The following is a 22,077-nucleotide window of genomic DNA, read 5'->3' on the forward strand; positions in this document are numbered from 1 at the left end:
GAAAACTCATGTTGGAAATCTTTCTTGAAACAATGGCTACTAAACTAAAACTTACATTAATTTCAGTTCCTCATAGGGTTTCTGAGGCATCCCAAAAATAAAGATCTACATGTGAGGTCTCACATAAATACATATAAGCCTATATTTCTAGACCAAACTGTTACTTTGGCCTTAGATGACTTTAACTTTATGTTTTCAATTTAAAAGATAAATAAATAAATAAAAGCTAAACGGTGTTATTTCCTGAACACTGGCAGGTGCAGGAACTGAAATGTGGTATGTAGACCCTGTAGCATAAAACAGGAAGTCTTCTCTGAACCACACATGCAGTGATTCTGTTGCTATCGATTCTACAAACACAAAGAGAAGGAACTGTACTACCTGCTGTCCAAAAGACGATGAAGAACACCTCTTGTCCTCATATCAGCTTTGACTTTTCAGGCAGATTTCTGCCTCCTGTTTATATCTCGGTCTTCATCATCGGTCTGGTAGCTAATGGATGGGGACTGAAGTCTTTGCTGCAAAACTGGAAGAAACTGGGTAACGTCAACATTTTTGTTCTCAACCTTGGACTTACAGATATTTTGTACCTGCTCACACTCCCATTTTTGGTTGTGTACTACTTCATGAAGAGTCAGTGGATCTTTGGACAGGTATTCTGCAAGATAACAAGATTCTGCTTCAACCTGAATCTGTATGGCAGCATCGGGTTTCTTACCTGTATAAGTGTGTACAGGTACCTGGCCATTGTGCATCCAATGAGAGCGATGGGAAGAATAACCGTCACCCACTCTGTGATCATCTCAGTCATGGTTTGGCTGTTGGTGAGTGTTCAAAGTCTTCCAGACATGTTCTACATAAAAACATCCAGCAAACCAACTGGAAACACTGAAAAATGTTTTGATACCACCGACAGAAGCTTTGTTGAGAGTTACCTGAAATACAGCCTTGGATGGACACTCACTGGGTTTTGTGTCCCATTGCTGATCACACTGGGCTGCTACGGACATGTGATTGTCGTTCTCTGCCGCACAAATGCCACAGACAAGGTACTGAAACAGAGATGCTTGAAGTTGATGTGCATCTTGATTCTCCTCTTCTCTGTTTGTTACATCCCCTATCATGTATTCAAGAACCTCAACCTCTGGTCAAGAGTTCTGTACAATCAGAAGTTATGTCGTGATTGGTCGAACGGAGTCTACATTGCTCATCAGATAACTCGTGGCCTTGCGTGTTTGAACAGCGCTGTCAACCCTCTGGTTTACCTTCATGGACATGAAGATATTCCTGCTCAGCTCAGACGACTATTCCAGCGAGCTCGTCAAGCTGTCATACAGCCGCCCGTCACCCCTACTCAAGTTACCCTGATGTAAACTCTGATCCGGATGAAACTGAACAATTTTACTTCATAATCTGACATTTCTACGCATTTATTGTACTGTGCAAAGAATTTGACGTATGCTGTGGTCATATTGATGTTAACACGCTCAGAAAAAGCTTGTTTTCAAATAAAGAAAAGTAACTTAATCTGTTGTAAAAATGTTTCCTTTCACTGTTGAGAAAGTTTCCCTGAGAGATCGGGACCATGTTTTGTGGTTGGGAGGCTCAGTGCTATGTGTGGTTTTTTTGTGTTAAAACAGGAAGTTGACATCACAAAGTGTAAAAACAAACAGAATGCAAACCATATGAGTGTCACTGCCTGCAACGCATTCGTGTCACCTGCACATCAAAGGGATGCACAAGAAGACCAAGATTCATGTGTCAATACTGGTACTAGCACTGTATGAATAACTACTATCAAGCAAAACATGCCTTAAAAAGACATATCAGGGATATAAACAACTATGTCAGCATGTGTTATGCAAAACTTCTCCAACTTAACTGGTTAAGTTGTGTGAAAATTGTTTTAATTTTGAGTAAGCACAGGTTGAGGAAAACAGTATTTGAAATAAATTGAATGATAGAGATTACAAATGAGAAACATATACACACGGCAACTGTATTTATAGAGCACGTGTCCTTACAAAAAACCCCAAATGTGCTTTACTCTTTTTTTTTTAAAGAGAAATGTTAAAAAGCATCAAGTAAATGCTATGAAATGGAATACAATAAGAATAATATTTATAATACGAAGACTGATGGTTTACTCATAAGCACAAAGATCACACACACACACACACACACACACACACACACACAGACACACACACACACACACAGCTTTCATCCTATTCAAGATAGGATACCATAAGAGTTAAACTAAACACATTGTAACAAGACAAACAAACTTGAACAACAGCTCAGGGTGATCAGGAAATGTCATTAGTTTTACATATTTTCAGTCATAAACAAAAGCATCGGAGCAACTTCTTGGCACTAAATACTGATACCACATGTGGTCGACTGTCACAGATTCAACAAAATGTTGGATGTGAAAATTGTCGGTTTAACTTCTATCACAGAGCTGTGTGCAGTTGCTACGAGCAATGGGCTATTCATCTGTAACCAGCCGGCCTATATATGGCAGCTAAAAATGTCACTCAGGTATGGTACAAATCAGTCATGCATAATATGCACAATGCCCGCAGTAGCTTGTAAGATCATTATCAGCAAAATGTAGTTAAAGCAACATTACATATCAAAACTAAAGGAACCCATAATGCAAAATGGCCTCAGAGTGTTATAGGCCATAATTTAACTATTTTTTTCATTCATGTGTAAGCAGAATTTTACTGTTATAGCTCGTCAAATAGATCACTGATTTGAGCTACTGTAGATATGCTGTTGGGCATTTTATAACAAACAGACTGATCATATACTTCCACATCCAGCATTAGCATTAGGCCTGTTAGTATACTACATTAGGTCTCCTGACACCGGCCACCTGGTGAATGTTCTGTATTTCCATCCACTCTTAGTTTTGGTCTTCTCCTAAAGCCTCCTGCAGACTGTGAGACTTTTGCAATCTTAAAAGTTTAGTTCAAGCTACACTGTGTGACATGGATCTTTATAAATCTGAGTATGACGTCTGAAGACTGTGTGAAGACATCAATTACTGAACCGCAGGCTTAGACACACGTCCATCGATGTCAATACGTCGTTAGAGTGTGTCATCCATTTACATCATTGGACTGGTGAGAGAAAAATGTAAACACATATGAATTGAGCTCTTGCTATAGTGGCATTTATTTTTGTCGAAAAAACTCTGAAGAAGAAGAGGAGGAGAATGTAAACGTGGTTGTGGCTGGGGAAAAGGGGCTGACTTGGCACGCCAGTTTTGCAATAAAAGCTGAAGTATTTAATAGCATCTACTAGCATTTAGCAGAGTTGTGCTTATCAGTGCAACATTTCATGCTGCGTTTCTATTGGTTGGTTAATTAACGTAACAGCAGTCACACAGTGAGATGATCCAACATGTTCTCGCTCCCAACTCGTCACATGGTGCCGCTCTGTCAGGACCTTCTCCATCTACCTATGACGTTTTAGGTATTCTTCTGTGTCAGCTGTTTACGCTTCAGGATGCTGTCACAGTGACGTCACCAAATGCACATGGTAGGATGGCATCAGGGTGGAACGACGCAGCCTGTTATTGTGATGCCACAGCATGCAGAAAGCATCATGGTCCTTATGAAGCACCCACTGTCACGGATGGTTCGGTTTGGGGGCGCATGGTAAGGTGTAGATAAAAAAAACACATCCACATGGAAAGCAAACTCTGGACTCCCATACGAAAGTTGTTTTTTTGTGGGTTTCATCTATCTCCCTACCTGCCGTCCTATAAACGCACCTGTGCTCCCTACGTTATGGGGTTACGGGCATCGTTATTAACTGACACTGTTCTTTCATGTGCAAGCAGGTGGTTCTGTCTGGCTCCGTCTGACACTGCCCATGCACGTGGACAAATTGCCGGTCGTCCCAAATTTCTGACACTGTAGAATTTTACCTTCTTTGATCACAAAACCGTGACAACAGCCATCCTTGAACCTCTCTCACTGTGTGACGTAGGACCACCGTTTTAGAGCCACAACCAAAGTTATCGCCATGTTTCTTTCACGTTGGTCATCTTCAATCTGGGACAGCCCAAAATCGAGAGTGTATTCGGGGTTTAAGGGAAAAACATGGGTTTTTAGTTTCTAAATGCTTAGATATGTTCTTAGTTCATGAAGGGGCATTTTATACCTTAAGACAAAAACAAGATTACATGCGTGCTGTGTGCAGTTTTATCATATGATCAACTTCTGTTTTGGTATGAATCATTACCAGGAAGTTTTACAGGAAATTGCCCAACTAGTGTGGGACCCATTGTGTAAATGCTTCACAGTATTTGTGGCTCTTCCAGAGACAGAATGAAGAACACCTCTTGTCCTCGTATCAGCTTTGACTTTCCAGGCAGATTTCTGCCTCCTGTTTACATCTCGGTCTTCATCATCGGTCTGGTGGCTAATGGATGGGGATTGAAGTCTTTGCTGCAAAACTGGAGGAAGCTAAAGATCATCAATGTTTTTGTTCTCAACCTTGGACTTGCAGATATTTTGTACCTGCTCACACTCCCATTTTTGGTTGTGTATTACTTCATGAAGAGTCAGTGGATCTTTGGACAGGTATTCTGCAAGATAACAAGATTCTGCTTCAACCTGAATCTGTATGGCAGCATCGGGTTTCTTACCTGTATCAGTGTGTACAGGTACCTGGCCATTGTGCATCCAGTCCGAGTGATGGGAAAATTAACTCTGACTCACTCTGTGATCATCTCAGTCATGGTTTGGCTGTTGGTGAGTGTTCAAAGTCTTCCAGACATGTTCTACATCAAAACATCCAGCAAACCAACTGGAAACACTGAAAAATGTTTTGATACCACCGACAGAAGCTTTGTTGAGAGTTACCTGAAATACAGCCTTGGATGGACACTCACTGGGTTTTGTATCCCATTGCTGATCACACTGGGCTGCTACGGACATGTGATTGTCGTTCTGTGTCGAAAAAATGCCACAGACAAGGTACTGAAACAGAGAAGTCTGAAGTTGTTGTGCATCTTGATTCTCCTCTTCTCTGTTTGTTACATCCCCTATCATGTATTCAAGAACCTCAACCTCTGGTCCAGAGCTCTGTCTCATCGGAAGATATGTCGTAATTGGTCGAACGGAGTCTTCATTGCTCATCAGATAAGTCGTGGCCTTGCGTGTTTGAACAGCGCTCTCAACCCTCTGGTTTACCTCCATGGACATGAAGATATTCCTGCTCAGCTCAGACCGCTAGTCCAGCGAGCTCGTCAGATGTTCAGCAGTTCGCCTCCGACAAACTCTGTTAGTGTGCCTATGGCATTAATCACAGAGTAAGTTTGAAACAAGACAAATATGTTTAACCATTTAACACCTTGACTGACATCAGTTTTCTTGACTAGAATTTAAACCTCTGATGATCCAAAAAAAAACCCCTATAAGAATAAAAAATAAAAATGTCCTGCAAACTGCAAAGTAATAGTAAAGGGTGACAACTTAATTATCTGAAAATTAGCTGGGGGGGATTTTTTTTTTTTTTTTTAGATATTATCAAAAAAACCTAAGAAAATGTCTTTATACATTTAAAATTATATTACAGAAAAAGTGTGCTAATTTTCCTTAAGCATTGTCTGTAGTTTTTTTCCTTTGTTTGTTTGTTTTTGAACTCTTGCTTTGTTTTTTTTTTCAGGTAACTTTTTTTTTTTTTCTAATTTCTTGCTTTTTTGGGCTTTTTTGGGCCACTTTCCTCAGGTATCAAAGGGTTATTAGTAACATGTTGAAATGTATGCTTTGCAGTGTGGAAGAAATAAATATGTATTTTTTTTTATTTTGTATTATTGTAGTATTATGTTAAATGATTTATATGAATATGTTTAATTTCTTTCATGCTCTGATAAGTAAAGATAACTTTGATTGATCTTACCTCCAGTTACTTATTGGGGAATGTTTTAATGCTGTGTGGTGTCTGGGTTTTCACACTGAATATTTAATCCAAATTCTTGGGCCTTTATGCATAATTAGTACTTTAAATAATAATAATAATATTTATAACTTTATTTATATGACACCTTTCAAAACAGCATTTATAAAGTGATTTGACAATACAACAACAATGCAAAAGCACAGGCCATAATAAAAGCCAAACGATAGTCAAACAAAGGCTAGACAAGATTTAAGGTTAGGATTAAACAAGATGTTAGAGGCAGAGACGTGTTCCAGAAAAACAAAATTAAAATAAAGGCACGAAGAGAAAATATTCTTATCATTATTAACAAATCATAAATAATAATGATAATAATTAAAGTTTAAAGGTATATATATATATATATGTACACACTTCTGTTCATCAGTCTGAGAAGACTGCTGGTTTACTCATAAGCACAAAGATCACACACAAACACACACACACACACACACGCACACGCACACGCACACGCACGCACGCACGCACGCGCACACACAAACACAGCTTTCATCCTATTCAAGATAGGATACCATAAGAGTTAAACTAAACACATTGTAACAAGACAAACAAACTTGAACAACAGCTCAGGGTGATCAGGAAATGTCATTAGTTTTACATATTTTCAGTCATAAACAAAAGCATCAGAGCAACTTCTTGGCACTAAATACTGATACCACATGTGGTCGACTGTCACAGATTCAACAAAATGTTGTATGTGAAAATTGTTGGTTTAACTTCTATCACAGAGCTGTGTGCAGTTGCTACGAGCAATGGACTACTCATCTGTAACCAGCCGGCCTATATATGGCAGCTAAAAATGTCACTCAGGTATGGTACAAATCAGTCATGCATAATATGCACAATGCCCATAGTAGCTTGTGAGATCAAATTAAAGAATTTAATTTAATGTATTCAATCCAATAAGAAACACTCAACAAATAAGATTTGATTCAAATGGGAAAAGGAATGTGGACTTGTTATCACAGAGGAGGACTGGCTGTATATGTGCTCTGTGCAGTCTACCTCCACCAGTTCAGGTCTCTGGAGAGAATTTTGTTAGAGAAATTTGATGAGATATTTTACAACGCCCAAGCTAGAAAGTGTGCAGATGGGGGAGATGGGAGGGGGTCTCTGCTGGAGGAACTGTGGAGAACAGCTGGCAGGCCATTTCCATATATTTTGCATACTGGCAGGGGGTGACACGGGTGATACAGAAGATTTTTGGCATTAGAATTGACTTCTCCTTTCCTGCAATCTATCTGGGAAATAACACAGCTTATCCATTAGTGCAAGACATGTATCTGTTAAAGATACAGCTGCAGGCAGTTCCTCCAGCAGTGACTGACTGGATAGATATTGTGAAAGCTATACAGAATATAGAGATAATGACTTTCTCGCTAAATCTCCGGGTGGATACATTTTTGCAATACTGGTAAAAATGGATTGTGTTTTTGACCTCACAAGCTGATGTCTGGGCCATTATTGTAAGATTTCTGACATGTATTTCCATTAGTGCTGTAACAGAATGAATGTATAGGTGACCAACTGACTGCTTCAGCAGGTTCTGTTGTATACTTGGACGTTTCCATAAAAATAAAGTATTAAAAAAAAATCATTATCAGCAAAATGTACTCAAAGCAATATTACGTGTCAAAAGTAAAAGAACCCATAATGCAAAATAGCCTCAGTGTGTTATAGGCCAGAATTTGATTATATTATTTTCATGTAAGCAGAATTTTACTGTTATAGCTCGTCAAAGAGACACTGATTTGAGCTGCTGTAGATATGCTGTTGGGCATTTTATAACAAACAGACTGATCATATACTTCCACATCCAGCATTAGCAGTAGGCCTGTTAGTATACTATATTAGGTGTCCTGTCACCGGCCACCTGGTGAATGTTCTGTATTTCCATCCACTCTTAGTTTTGGTCTTCTCCAAAAGCCTCCTGCAGACTGTGAGATTTTACACTGTGCGACACGGCTCTTAATAAATCTGAGTATGACGTCTGAAGACTGTGCGAAGACATCAATTACTGAACCGCAGGCTTAGGCACACGTCCATCGACATCAATACTTCAATTTACACCATTGTAGTGGTTAGAGAAAAATGTAAACTCATATGAATCGAGCCCTCACTACACCACCGGTTCTGTTTAACCGCGTGGTCGTCCCAAATTTCTGACACTGTAGAATTTTACCTTCTTTGATCGCAAGACTGTGACAACAGCCATCCTTGAACCTCTCTCACTGTGCAATGTAGAGCCACCGTTTTAGAGCCACAACCAAAGTTATCGCCATGTTTCTTTCATGTTGGTCATCTTCAGTCTGGGACAGCCCAAAATCGAGAGTGTATTTGGGGCTTAAGGGAAAAGCATGAGTTTTTAGTTGCTAAATGCTTAGATATGTTCTTAGTTCATGAAGGGGCATTTTACATCTTAAGACAAAAACAAGATTACATGCATGCTGTGTGCAGTTTTATCATATGATCAACTTCTGTTTTGGTATGAATCATTATCACTTTCTAAGAATAACGGAAGTTTTACAAGAAGTTGCTCAGCCAGTCTGGGGCCCATTACATAAATGCTTCACAGTATTTGTGGCTCTTCAGGAGACAGAATGGAGAACACCTCTTGTCCTCGTATCAGCTTTGACTTTCCAGGCAGATTTCTGCCTCCTGTTTACATCTCCGTCTTCATCATCGGTCTGGTGGCTAATGGATGGGGATTGAAGTCTTTGCTGCAAAACTGGAGGAAGCTAAAGATCATCAATGTTTTTGTTCTCAACCTTGGACTTGCAGATATTTTGTACCTGCTCACACTCCCATTTTTGGTTGTGTACTACTTTATGGGGGGTCAATGGATCTTCGGAGCCGTATTCTGCAAGATAACAAGATTCTGCTTCAACCTGAATCTGTATGGCAGCATCGGGTTTCTTACCTGTATCAGTGTGTACAGGTACCTGGCCATTGTGCATCCAGTCCGAGTGATGGGAAAATTAACTCTGACTCACTCTGTGATCATCTCAGTCATGGTTTGGCTGTTGGTGAGTGTTCAAAGTCTTCCAGACATGTTCTACATCAAAACATATGGATTCAAGGCTGGGAAATGTTATGATACCACCAATAACATGTTTGTTGAGAGTTACCTGAAATACAGCCTTGGATGGACACTCACTGGGTTTTGTATCCCATTGCTGATCACACTGGGCTGCTACGGACATGTGATTGTCATTCTGTGTCGAAAAAATGCCACTGACAAGGTACTGAAACAGAGAAGTCTGAAGTTGTTGTGCATCTTGATTCTCCTCTTCTCTGTTTGTTACATCCCCTATCATGTATTCAAGAACCTCAACCTCTGGTCCAGAGTTCTGTACCATCAGAAGATATGCCGTAATTGGTCGAACGGAGTCTTCATTGCTCGTCAGATAACTCGTGGCCTTGCGTGTCTGAACAGCGCTCTCAACCCTCTGGTTTACCTCCATGGACATGAAGATATTCCTGCTCAGATTAGACAGCTAATCCAGCGAGCTCGTCAGATGTTCAGCAGTCCACCTCTGACAAACTCTGTTAGTGTACCTATGGCACAAATCACAGAGTAAGTTTGAAACAAGACAAATGTGTTCAACCATTTAACACCTTGACTGACATCAGTTTTCTTGACTAGAATTTAAATCTCTGATCCAAAAAACCCCCTATAAGAATTTAAAAAAAAAACAAAACAAAAAAAAACATTTTCTTTAGCACTGTCTGTAGGTCTTTTTGTCTATTTTTTGTTTGTTTTTGAACTCTTGCTTTGGCTTTTTTTCAGGTAATTTTCAGGTATCAAATTGTTATTAGTAACATGCTGAAATGTATGCTATGCAGTGTGGAAGAAATAAATATGTATTGTTTTTATATTTTGTTTTATTGTAGTGTTACGTTAAATGATTTATTTGAATATGTTTCATTTCTTTCGTGCTCTGTTAAGTAAAGATAACTTTGAATTATCTGAACTCCAGTTATTTATTGGGGGTGTTTTAATGCTGTGTGGTGTCTGTCTGTGAATTCAGTGACATTATTTTTGTTTCGAATAGGGTTTCCACATTGATTATTTAATCCAAATCTTTATGATCACAACGCTGTTGTTGTTAAAAAAAGGATTTAAATAAAATCTGTTACATATCCAGATAGAAATATATATGCAAATAAACAGATGTTCAATGCAGTGGTTGGAAGATAACTAAGTGCATGTAGACCTACTCAAGTACTATTCTGAAGTATAATTTTGACTTACTTGTACTTTGACTTAACTAGAGTATTTCCATTTTATGTTACTTTATACTTCTGTAAAATACCATTGCTTATAAGTACTTTATTATAAAATACTTCCAAGGCAATGGTATTTTGCATTTTATTCCATGCCCAGGTTGCATAAAAATGGAAAGCATCAATAATTACAATTCAGTATAATATAACCTAATATATAGTTCTAAAATGGGCCTTTCTGCATAATGAGTACTTTCAAAAATAATAATAATGATAATGATAATAACTTTATTTATATACCACCTTAAAAAACAGTATTTACAAACTGCATAGAATAGATTATTCCGTCTTGACATTTTTTAAATTGTATTTTTTTTTTTACATAAACGTTGAACCGAATGACCTTTGACCTGTCAGTGTAACGGAAGAGCTTGTTGTGGAGGTCAGAGGTCAGAGGCCGTGCTAATGTGCTAATGCTGCTAATCACATGCTATCGTGTAAACATGGTTGATGTCGGCATACTCAGCAAATACTTTGGTCAACGCGGAGTGAAAACACCTGACTGAGGACCTGCTGCAATCTTAAAAAGGTAAATAACGCCAACAACAAACGTGTTTGTACTTTTAATACGGTAACGTAACGTTACCAGTGTCATCCGGTTTGTAAAATTTAAGCTAATCGCGATTAGCTATTTCCAAAAACACCGGGAGAAGGCGGCAATTTAATAAGACATGACGCAAAAGTCAGCAAATATGTAGTAAAAATTACCAGAAAAAAATGCAAAAAGAGACCTAAAGAGGTGATGTCAATAGAAACAATGTATTTAATTTTTTTTTTGTACCATAAAATGTAAATTAATTACAACAACAAAAAAGTTTTCAAGACATTTTTCTCCACTTTTTTCTATGATTCCGCAACAGTCCCTCAGAACTTCTCCCTCAGCTTTTGATAAAAAGAAACAAACTAATTTTGTGGTAATCTTTTTGTGACATTTTATCAATTTCTTGCGATTTGTGGGAAATGTCTTGTCATGTTGGTAATTGCCTTTTTTCCTCATATAAAAAAAATCGTTAAAATAGTTTGTAAAATGTGTCTTAAAGCAGAAACTGTTTTTTGTCCAGGTTTCAAAGGGTTAATTATGCATCAACTATATAAATAAAAAGCATCCCAAATCTCTCTGAAAACTGTCCTCTCCTAACACCGCTCCTCCACAATAATACACGTAACACAACAGCCTTAATTCACAAGCATGGCAGGATATCATAATTAAGAGAAAATGACAGTAAAATAATAAATAAATAATACGACACAGCCTCCCCACAGCAACCAGATTTATTGGTTTTAAAAATGCCTTCCAGGAAAGTATTTCTGGAATTTATTTACAGATGCATTAAATTGTACATTACTGTAATGTTGAAGCGGGTAAAGGTAGGGCTTCTTTTTTTTATTATTATTATTTTTTATGTTTTCTTAATATTTATTCATTACTCTTTATGTATTGTATTCATAAATGTAGGTATTTGACTCCAAATAGTTGAGAAGAAGTATAAAAATGTGTGTGTGTGTGTGTATATATATATATATATATATATATATATATATATATATATGTATATGTATTGGAGCTTTTGTACTTTTTATATTTAATATAAAATGTTTTTTTTTTAAATATTTTATTTAAAATTTCTGTCAACTTTCACGTTTACTCCACTATATTTTTATGTATTGGAGTAAAAAAATTTTTTATTACCAATATTAAAGGTACAGTAAAGGTCAAGTGACTTTATTTTTCATAAAGGTCATTTTCTGACTAAGTATCTGTACTGTTATTTAAGTATGGCTTTCAGCTAATTCATCCACCACGGTAAGTACCTCAAAACAATACTTACGTACGGTACTAGATTAAATGTACTTTGTCACATTCCACCACTGATGTCAGCTAGTGTTAAATAAGATCAAAACAAAACTAACTTGGTGTGAGATAGCACATTAGCTTTCGGTTAATTCAAGTAACTGAGGAGACGTTTGTGCTCTTCGGACAGAGAGGACCGTGACCCTCCTTGGACCCTGTGAGAAATGGACGCCTGCAGCTTCGATCTGACTTGCTGCCATTACCGCTCCCTTTCGGCATCTTTCCTCTGACCCTGCTTCAGATGACATACCGTGGATTTGTGAGTACCAAAAAATTTTATACATGTGTATATTTTGGTTGCGTGAACTGGCAAGTGAAGCAGCCATTTGTTTTAGTCCACCATGTTCATAAGCCACAACTCAAGTGTATATTGTATTGTTTTATTTTGAAGGACATTATTTTTGAGTTGCAGAGTGAGTTTGAGAGTGTGGACCTCTCAGTTCAGTATAGACATTTGGTAAATTATGTATTTTTAAGTTATGCCAGTAAGTGTTTCACAGGGAAATTTATAATGCTGTTCCCGAGTCAGGACTTGTGCTTACATTTCAAAGAGGCATTTATTAGAAAGTCAAATAGTTGTTATTTCTTTGTAAAAGGGTGAGTATCAGAGCAGTTGCGTGAGTAGCTGTGTGAGTCATAGTGCCACATAGGCTTATGTATTAGTTCCTTCTTTTGATCATTAATGATGATAAAGTTGTTTTTCGTTTTTGCAGAATATCTGTATCAGCAAACCTCTTCTTTCTTTTTTTAAAAATCTTGTGTGGGTGTCCCATTTTTTTAAACATTCTCTGCTGCCTCTCTAAAGTCAGACACTTCTGTGGGTCCGTGAATGCATGCGAAACATGATCATGACTTATTTTTATTCCTCAGCAGCAATTTGAGTCACGCCGTGGATAATAATAATATTAAAAATCAGTTGATCTGGTCAGAGCCGATCATATAAATGGATGAAGAGGGGTGCAGAGTGGGTGAATGCAAACTTTTAGACCCTTAACTTTTTATTTTATTATTATTATTTTTTGGGCTTTTGCCTTTATTCTGAAAGGACAGCTTAAGTGTGAAAGTGGGAGAGAGAGAGGATGACATGCAGCAATGGGCTGAGGGTACTCTTGGTGCTCTGAGAGTGTGGTGCAATCAATAACTTCACAGTATATATATTAACTTTTATAAATCTTTGTGGCAGCAGATGTTTTAGTTGTGGCAGCTGGCCACAAATAAATGAATTTATGGGAAACCCTGATGAAGTATGAACCTGATAATTAGCATTATATGTCACCATATGTGACATGTTAGCATGATAACCCACAGAAAATAAGATGGTGATCATAGTAAAAAATCATAAGACACTGTCATTTTATGCACATAAACATTCCAGCAATATAGCATTTTAGCTTAAACACTGCTCGGCATAAGCTAGGAAATGTGTTTAATCTGTCCATTAGTTTAGACAGTTTTCCTTTTTTTCAAATCCCCCCTAATTTACTGCTGCTCTCAATACCTTTGCATCTGATTTTCTTATTTTTCACATTTTTGCAAACCCCAAACTTCATATATGACAAAAACCATACTGCCCTGCTACACACAACCACTAATGTGGTCAAAACCTGATAAACCTTTTGATAGCTACAAACCTTGACTTTGACACCACCTTCTGGCCAATTTTTGAAATAACTTCACCACAACTGCTAAGCATTAAAAAACAAACATGGGAGCTCGATTTTTTTTTATCGATCTAACAATAAAATCATTATAATGCCAGTCAGTCAAATGATTTTTAAAATTCTCCAGCAAAGGAGGCACTACAGGGAGAGCAGTTAGTGGAGACTGTAAACCAGAAAAGTGCAGGACAGCATTTAGACGGTCCTCTTTTTCAGTCATTCATGTTTTTAGATACCCCACCACCAGAAATAAAAAACATTAATAACATCAATAACAATAACAACAATAACATAAAGAGTGGCATGTAAAGAGGAACAGAGCATCTAAACTAATCACAGACATAAATACAAACATTAAGATGCAAAAGCAAATACAGAATAGAAATTATAAAATAATAAAAGAAATAATAGTGCAAACAGTATGATTAGTTATAAATGTCCTGTGGTTTGCATGGACAAATGTCCTACATTAGAAATGACTGCTTGGTGGTTTATCCTGCGTTTGTCCGTAGTGGGTCCCAGATGGAGAAGAGTTTGTCTCTAGAACCTCTAAGTGTGTATTTAATCTTCTCTAACTGTCTACTGGACTGGTACAGTTTTTTATAGGATAACAAATCTATGTCACTAAAAAATATACTACTACTACCACTACTACTATTCAATTCAATTTTATTTATTAAGCCCATTATCACAAAACACAGTTTGCCTCAGAGGGCTTTACAGCATACGGCATTCCTCTCCCCTTAGACCATCACATCGTCTAAGGAAAAACTCCCAAAAAACCCTGTAATGGGGGAAAAAGTGCTAGAAACCTCAGGAAAGGCGACTGAGGAGGAATCCCTCTTTCAGGACGGACAGATGTGCAATATATGTCGCAAATAACAATTAAATTACATTAATGAAAAAAGGAAAGAAAAAGAGAGAGAGGAAGAGAAGCACAACAATGATAACAACAGCATATCATATAACAATAATGATAGACGTAAAATTACTAAATGCACTCTGATAGCATGTGATGTTACGTGCAAATATCGTAGGTGTTGATAAGAGTCCCATGCATATATAAATAGTGGAGGCATGACGCATAATAACGGCAGTTCTACTACTACTACTATTACTACTACTAATCATAAAAATAGTAATAATAATAATAATTATTATTATAATAGTAATAATAATAATGGTCTGACTTTGGTTTTCCAAAAAGGAGAGCAACTTCAGTAGTGTGGAATCAGTTAGGTCTGCATGTCCCAAATTGATTATTCACCCCACCCCTTATATGACATAACTCATATAGTTTTGGAAATATATCCAGACATATATATAGTGGTTGCACTTGCAGATTTGCATTTCATAGAAGATTTGACTGTTGGTCTTGCGACCTCTGGGTATTTAAAATGCATTGTGGAGATTTTCTTATTTTTAGGGTTTATTCAGTTTATGCTGAATATGGCTGGTTTACAGCTTTCTTTGTCTGTTCCTTTGTAGAGAACAATATAATAACCAACAAGTGGAGTGTCGCTGACTAATATGACAGTGTTCAATTAATATCCAAGAAAACAATTTAATGTCTCTGACCAGTTGTCTGTGGATATTAAACACGCAGAGCCAGAAAATGTCATTTTTACTAAGAGACGGTTTCTTTCGGATATTTCATGCATCGTCTGATATCAATTTCTAATAACTCACATGGTTACACAGCTGCTACATTTTTACTATTTACAACCACAGTGAACTTTAATATACCCTTTTATCATTGCATCTCTGCTGTAAGAGGTCACGTACATTTTCTGTTTAATCTAATGATGATAGGATTCTAAGAAGAATGTTCAACAGGAAGCAGTCCTTAAAGATACATTGTCTCATTTACTAAAGTCACTCTAGGCACCATAGCATACTTGTTTTAAGATATTTCCTGCTTTTCGGGAGACAGAATGGAGAACACCTCTTGTCCTCGTATCAGCTTTGACTTTCCAAGCAGATTTCTGCCTCCTGTTTACATCTCGGTCTTCATCATCGGTCTGGTGGCTAATGGATGGGGATTGAAGTCTTTGCTGCAAAACTGGAGGAAGCTAAAGATCATCAATGTTTTTGTTCTCAACCTTGGACTTGCAGATATTTTGTACCTGCTCATACTCCCATTTTTGGTTGTGTACTATTTTATGGGGAGTCAATGGATCTTCGGAGACGTATTCTGCAAGATAACAAGATTCTGCTTCAACCTGAATCTGTATGGCAGCATCGGGTTTCTTACCTGTATCAGTGTGTACAGGTACCTGGCCATTGTGCATCCAGTCCGAGTGATGGGAAAATTAACTCTGACTCACTCTGTGATCATCTCAATCATGGTTTGGCTGTTGGTGAGTGTTCAAAGTCTTCCAGACATGTTCTACATCAAAACATCCAGCAAACCAACTGGAAACACTGAAAAATGTTTTGATACCACCGACGAAGGCTTTGCTGAGAGTTACCTGAAATACAGCCTTGGATGGACACTCACTGGGTTTTGTATCCCATTGCTGATCACACTGGGCTGCTACGGACATGTGATTGTCGTTCTGTGTCGAAAAAATGCCACAGACAAGGTACTGAAACAGAGAAGTCTGAAGTTGTTGTGCATCTTGATTCTCCTCTTCTCTGTTTGTTACATCCCCTATCATGTATTCAAGAACCTCAACCTCTGGTCCAGAGCTCTGTCTCATCAGAAGATATGTCGTGATTGGTCGAACGGAGTCTTCATTGCTCATCAGATAAGTCGTGGCCTTGCATGTCTGAACAGCGCTGTCAACCCTCTGGTTTACGTCCATGGACATGAGAATATTCCCCATCAGTTCAGATTACGTCTTCAGCGAGCTCAAGCTCGTCAGATCTTCAGCCGTCTGTTTTTTTCTCCAGCAAACTCTGGTAGTTTGCCCATGGCACAAATCCCACATCAACTTTAACACAAGACAAATTGTAAAATGTCAAAAATTATACTGTATATAATTAATGCTACATCTAAACTGAACTCATGTTTGTGCTGTCTGTGTAGTTAGAAAGAAAAATGACTGAATATAGAAATGTAATTTGTATTATTTTGCAAATTGTTTAACATATATGTGGTAAATAATGTATTTCATGCTCTTTTAAGTAAATTGAGTACAGTTTGAATTATTTGACTTCCAGCTGAATATGTTGTGAGTTAGATATCACTAAACACAACCAGGAGGAATTCATCAATTGATGTGAGTAATTAAACAAAATATTAGTCTTTAATATCATGCCGCTTTCTTGTGTTCAGGGTCCAAAATGAACATTTGCTACTCACCTAATTAGAGTAAAAACAGTAGATATATATTAACACTGAAATAAAGAAATTGATATAGAGAGTAGTCCGAGCATCAATAGAAAAAGAAATGCGACAAAAAATTAAATATCTGAACACAGAATACAAGGAAAAACCATAGCATACTCTACAAATATAAGATACATAAGATATGCTCTTGTGCCGTCTTTTGTCGAGTTGAAAAATATTTTGGCTGGTACATTCATTCAGTTTGCCAGCTGTTGGCAGAAAGACAACAAAGTTTCGACCCTGCATTTTTTATCTGTTAAATATTATTATTATCTATTATTATCTATATTTAACACTCAACAGTATTGCACATTTATTATATAAACCTTACCTTTATGTATGAGGTATATATTCACCCCCCCCTGCATTATTCCTTCCTCGTCTTTCCTTTTCAATTGTACCACCATGACAAACACACTCAGACACATCAGCGAGTAGAATTATTCAGTTGCAATAGCCAGGTTTCCACCTGTGGAGGGCAGTCTTTATATTTATAACACAATATGTAAAATTCAAATGCTTTGCACTCAGATGTCAACATTTGGACCTGATTCCATCAACAACACTTCCATCTGAAAAAAAAGGGTTTGGCAGTTTAGTTACTCTTTAAAAACAGCTTTGCGCAATACTGTTAAATAGATTGCACAAGTACCCAGCTCTCTACCTTTTTTTTTTTACATGTATGTATAAAAGCATTTTAGGATATTTTTTGAGTTTTAAAAATAAGCTATTGCAGTGCTATTATTCATTTGATCATGAAGACTTAATGAACACAATTACAAAATGTAAAAAAATAATAATTTTGCCTGTTATAATTAAATTAAATAATAGGCTATTGTGCAGGCTAAATGCTGTCATGGAAAATAACTTTTCTTCAGTGGCGTCCATGTAATGTGAGCCAGTGAGTCAACTCAGTACCAGATGTTTTACATGTGGAATTTTTTGTTTTACTTTTTTCAGTCTCTTCCCTTAAAAATGACCCAGTGACTCATCGAAATCAATACTGGATATTATATTGGATTTTAATGTGTCATCAATTTTATATCAATATTTTTAAGGCAAATGCACGTTTGTTTTTTTCAGTACCGTCCTTTCAATAGCTGCAATGTGACCCAGTGACTGACACAATACTAGATATTATTACTACACAAAACACTTACCTTCATATCGGATTTTCATGCCTGTTTTATATAGCCTGTGTAGAAACTAGGGATGCTTCTAATGACTTGAATATTTAAACAAAAGTTTTTACACAGACTAGTCTAAAAGTCTAGGAAGAACTCAGCAAACAGTCAACATTTAGCACAATTTAATCTATAAGATTTATAAACATTGTCCAAACAATGTTGTGTTTACTGTTAGAGACATTTCAGATAATTAGCACATTTTTCAAACACCAAATTTTATCTGAAATACGGCTGAAATGTGTGGCAGCTTTATGTGTTCTTGCATGTTGCATTGCATATTATCTTACAAACATTAAAATAACTCAAAAAATAAAAGTGAACAGATAACGTTTATTCACTTAGTATTAAACATCCTGATTTATCTGCTTTCAAACACACACACACACACACACACACACACACACACTGTTGTGGTAATGCTCTCATTGAGAGGTTGCATTCAAATTGACACACATACACATATGTGTAGGCTTCTCAGGATCTCACGTCCATGTTTTAAATAATAATATGCACCCGTACTATATGCGCTAAAACTGTCACAGGGAGCCACACATGGAATGTTTTTATGACACCTTAGCAAACCGCGTTCACTTTTATTTTAAAACAATATGTTCAACACAAAGTCTGCTTACAGAAATCCCCATGGCGATAGACCACATCCACTGTGATATGTTGTTAAGATTTTTATGAAGTGCTTTTTTAGTTGATAAAATAATGATCGTAGGTATTGCAAAAGCAAGCAAACAGACAAAGTGAACATGCAGAAAGATGCACAACGATTTTACTGTGATCTCAGATCTGCACTTGAGATAGCAGGAGTTCAAACAGGAAGTCTTGCTCTTTGATCAAATAGTAGGCTGTGTTCTTTTTCACTTCTTATAAGCTACATCGTCCACAGAGGAGGGGATTTGTACTAAGCTTAGTCCGTAAGGCAGAATGAATAAATCCCCCTGTCATATCAGCTTTGACTTTTCAGGCAGATTTCTGCCTCCTGTTTACATCTTCGTCTTCATCATCGGTCTGGTAGCTAATGGATGGGGACTGAAGTCTTTGCTGCAGAAATGGAAAAAACTGGGTGACATCAATGTTTTTGTTCTCAACCTTGGACTTGCAGATATTTTGTACCTTCTCACAGTCCCATTTTTGGTTGTGTACTACTTCATGAAGAGTCAGTGGATCTTTGGACAGGTATTCTGCAAGATAACAAGATTCTGCTTCAACCTGAATCTGTATGGCAGCATCGGGTTTCTTACCTGTATCAGTGTGTACAGGTACCTGGCCATTGTGCATCCAATGAGAGCGATGGGAAGAATAACCGTCACCCGCTCTGTGATCATCTCAATCATGGTTTGGCTGTTGGTGAGTGTTCAAAGTCTTCCAGACATGTTCTACATCAAAACATACAGCAAACCAACTGGAAACATTGAAAAATGTTTTGATACCACCGACAGAAGCTTTGCTGAGAGTTACCTGAAATACAGCCTTGGATGGACACTCACTGGGTTTTGTATCCCATTGCTGATCACACTGGGCTGCTACGGACATGTGATTGTCGTTCTCTGCCGCACAAATGCCACAGACAAGGTACTGAAACAGAGATGCTTGAAGTTGATGTGCATCTTGATTTTTCTCTTCTGTGTTTGTTACATCCCCCATCAAGTATTGAGGAACCTCAACCTCTGGTCAAGAGTTCTGTACAATCAGAAGATATGTTATGAGTGGTCCAATAGAGTGTACATTGCTCGTCAGATAAGTCGTGGCTTTGTGTGTCTGAACAGTGCTCTCAACCCTCTGGTTTACCTCCATGGACATGAAGATATTCCCGCTCAGATCAGACAGCTGCTCCAGCGAGCTCGTAAGATATTCAGCAGTCGGTTTCTTTCAAACTCAGGCTGTGTGCCTGTGGCACAAACTGCAGATGACATTTAACGATTGTTAAGATTTTAACCTTAACTGTTAAAAACAAATAGCTCAAGCAGCATGCCACTGTCCATCACAGCTGGTGTTGTGAATTAATTGCAGTGCGACTTACATTGTCAGTTGTTCTCATAGTAATTGTTGCTTTCTTTGCCTGAAAAATAAGTTTTCTGCAAGGCCATATTTTTTTGGTAATCTTGGTGTTTGTCATAATGCGGTTACCACATGCTGACGAGTGTTCCTAATAAAGAGGAAACTCAGATTAACTGCAGCTTTAAAGTGTCGCTGTTTTCTTTCAAAACAGGTTTGGTATAGTGATAAAGATCACATAATGTGTTTGGGGTAGGAAAAGCATGTATGGTCTCTTATCAGTTAAAACAGGAACTTTTTAGTGAAATCTTGGTATCATTTTAATACGCTGTAAACAGGATTGACATTCTAATAACTTCACTGACTTTGACATGCCTGCATCAAGTGGAAAAATACTAAAGAGATGCAATCTTTGACACAATTCTGCAGACATCCTCGAAAACCACATGACCAAAAAATTAGCTCAAACATCAACTGAAGCATAGCGTCATTTCCGGCACTGTAGTTTGTTTGTATTGCCTGATTGGCGTCAGTAGTTTTATATATAGTTTGCTCTACAGTCATTGGCTCATTCACAGTTGTGTGGCTAGTAACATCAGTCATATCCTGCAGGCGTACAGCAGGACCATCATAATCTTACCACCTACCACAGTCACTCTGCTGACACCCTCCGATGCTGTTTACCGCAGGAACTCTCTCAACCAACACAACCTCTTTACGATTCCAGTTCTGGTAATTTTGAAAAACATGTCATAAATATTTAGTTTGCTTTATAAAATAATTTTCTTAACAGCTGTAATTTTTACAAAATGTAACTCAAACCGAACTAAATAGTTCATTCATTGGGTACTATTTTTAACCGTGTTTTATTACACATTTGATGTTGTAGTGAGTTTTTAAAGCAAATATGACTCAAAATATAACTTGTGTGTTTGGGTTTATGCTAATGACAGAATATGTCAACCAGTGTTGTTACTTAAGAGGAATAAGATGTCAGGCTGTTGTTATACTTACAATACATAGTAAGAAATTAAATTTTTTGCTAAATTTGCTTCCCCGACCAGCCAAACAAAACAAAGGCAGACAAAAAAGTTCCTTTCCACCACTCTGATAATGTTTACAGTACACTCAGACACTTTTTACAAGCCGTGAAATTTAGGAGCTCTTATAATTATTTAATACCATACAGATTTGCCACATTGTTAGTATCATAAATTATTACTTATTAACTGCCTATAATAATCAGATGATGTCTGAGCTGTTTCACCTGATGTCGCCTTGTCATCACTAATTCTACGAGTCATATCTGCACAGCTAAAAACATGAGATTGATGGGATAGAACAGTAATTGAGGAATTATTTTTAAGAAATTGGCCGTGCTTGAAAGCAAATATATATATTTACTAAATTGAACTGCAATCAGGGCGCTGTCTGACACATCGCTGCTTTAGGGAAATGAAACTAGGTTGAAAAGGAGAATCTACATTGTATTGGCAAATACTCAATCTTAAATCACTTGGATTGGGATTGGGATTTTTTTAAACTCCTACACTGTGCCTGTGCCACACATTGCATCTTAAGTCATTGTTATTTGGGGTGTATTTCTGTAATTGCTCCTTGTGTTCATTTGTAACCATGTAAGTAAAAAACAAACAAACAGATGTATGTGTTTTCAAAAACAAACTGTCACCAGTCCAACTTTTTTGGGGACTTCTGTAGTCACAGTCACATGGACACTACAAATTAATGATAATTGATTGCCAAAATGGG

The 22,077-nt window shown here is 37.3% G+C and overlaps 5 protein-coding genes and 1 pseudogene across 5 annotated transcripts in view; all 6 read left to right on the forward strand.

Moving 5' to 3' along the window:
- The first annotated feature begins 287 nt into the window (after positions 1-287).
- On the forward strand, positions 288-1,527 carry LOC121946503 (P2Y purinoceptor 1). Its single transcript, XM_088081758.1, has one exon. It carries the CDS (start codon positions 399-401, stop codon positions 1,371-1,373), a length of 975 nt encoding a protein of 324 aa, XP_087937884.1. The 5' UTR covers positions 288-398; the 3' UTR covers positions 1,374-1,527.
- A 2,783-nt stretch (positions 1,528-4,310) lies between these two features.
- Positions 4,311-5,921, forward strand: LOC121940817 (P2Y purinoceptor 1-like; annotated as a pseudogene).
- Positions 5,922-8,504: 2,583 nt separating this feature from the next.
- LOC148188657 (P2Y purinoceptor 1-like) lies at positions 8,505-9,987 on the forward strand. The gene has a single exon (XM_088081453.1). It carries the CDS (start codon positions 8,547-8,549, stop codon positions 9,561-9,563), a length of 1,017 nt encoding a protein of 338 aa, XP_087937579.1. The 5' UTR covers positions 8,505-8,546; the 3' UTR covers positions 9,564-9,987.
- Positions 9,988-10,657: 670 nt separating this feature from the next.
- pfkfb1 (6-phosphofructo-2-kinase/fructose-2,6-biphosphatase 1) overlaps positions 10,658-22,077 on the forward strand; it is a 41,163-nt gene continuing 29,743 nt past the window's right edge. Inside the window, exons 1-2 of the mRNA XM_088081762.1 lie at positions 10,658-10,798; positions 12,252-12,380. The gene's annotated coding sequence lies outside the window, so the exon portion shown is untranslated. The remainder of the gene's footprint in view (positions 10,799-12,251; positions 12,381-22,077) is intronic.
- LOC148188658 (P2Y purinoceptor 1-like) lies at positions 15,657-16,988 on the forward strand. The gene has a single exon (XM_088081454.1). It carries the CDS (start codon positions 15,714-15,716, stop codon positions 16,719-16,721), a length of 1,008 nt encoding a protein of 335 aa, XP_087937580.1. The 5' UTR covers positions 15,657-15,713; the 3' UTR covers positions 16,722-16,988.
- Positions 18,993-21,999, forward strand: LOC148188659 (P2Y purinoceptor 1-like). The gene has a single exon (XM_088081760.1). It carries the CDS (start codon positions 19,237-19,239, stop codon positions 20,227-20,229), a length of 993 nt encoding a protein of 330 aa, XP_087937886.1. The 5' UTR covers positions 18,993-19,236; the 3' UTR covers positions 20,230-21,999.

Source organism: Plectropomus leopardus, chromosome 9 (assembly GCF_026936395.1).
Source record: "Plectropomus leopardus strain MGB_pleo_1.0 chromosome 9, ASM2693639v1, whole genome shotgun sequence".
Classification (NCBI taxonomy): Eukaryota; Metazoa; Chordata; class Actinopteri; order Perciformes; family Serranidae; genus Plectropomus; species Plectropomus leopardus.

Excerpts from the sequence above, each read along its gene's own strand:
- LOC148188657 (XM_088081453.1), top strand. The coding sequence starts at position 8,547 with ATGCTTCACAGTATTTGTGGCTCTTCAGGAGACAGAATGGAGAACACC.
- LOC148188659 (XM_088081760.1), top strand. The coding sequence starts at position 19,237 with ATGAATAAATCCCCCTGTCATATCAGCTTTGACTTTTCAGGCAGATTT.
- LOC148188658 (XM_088081454.1), top strand. The coding sequence starts at position 15,714 with ATGGAGAACACCTCTTGTCCTCGTATCAGCTTTGACTTTCCAAGCAGA.
- LOC121946503 (XM_088081758.1), top strand. The coding sequence starts at position 399 with ATGAAGAACACCTCTTGTCCTCATATCAGCTTTGACTTTTCAGGCAGA.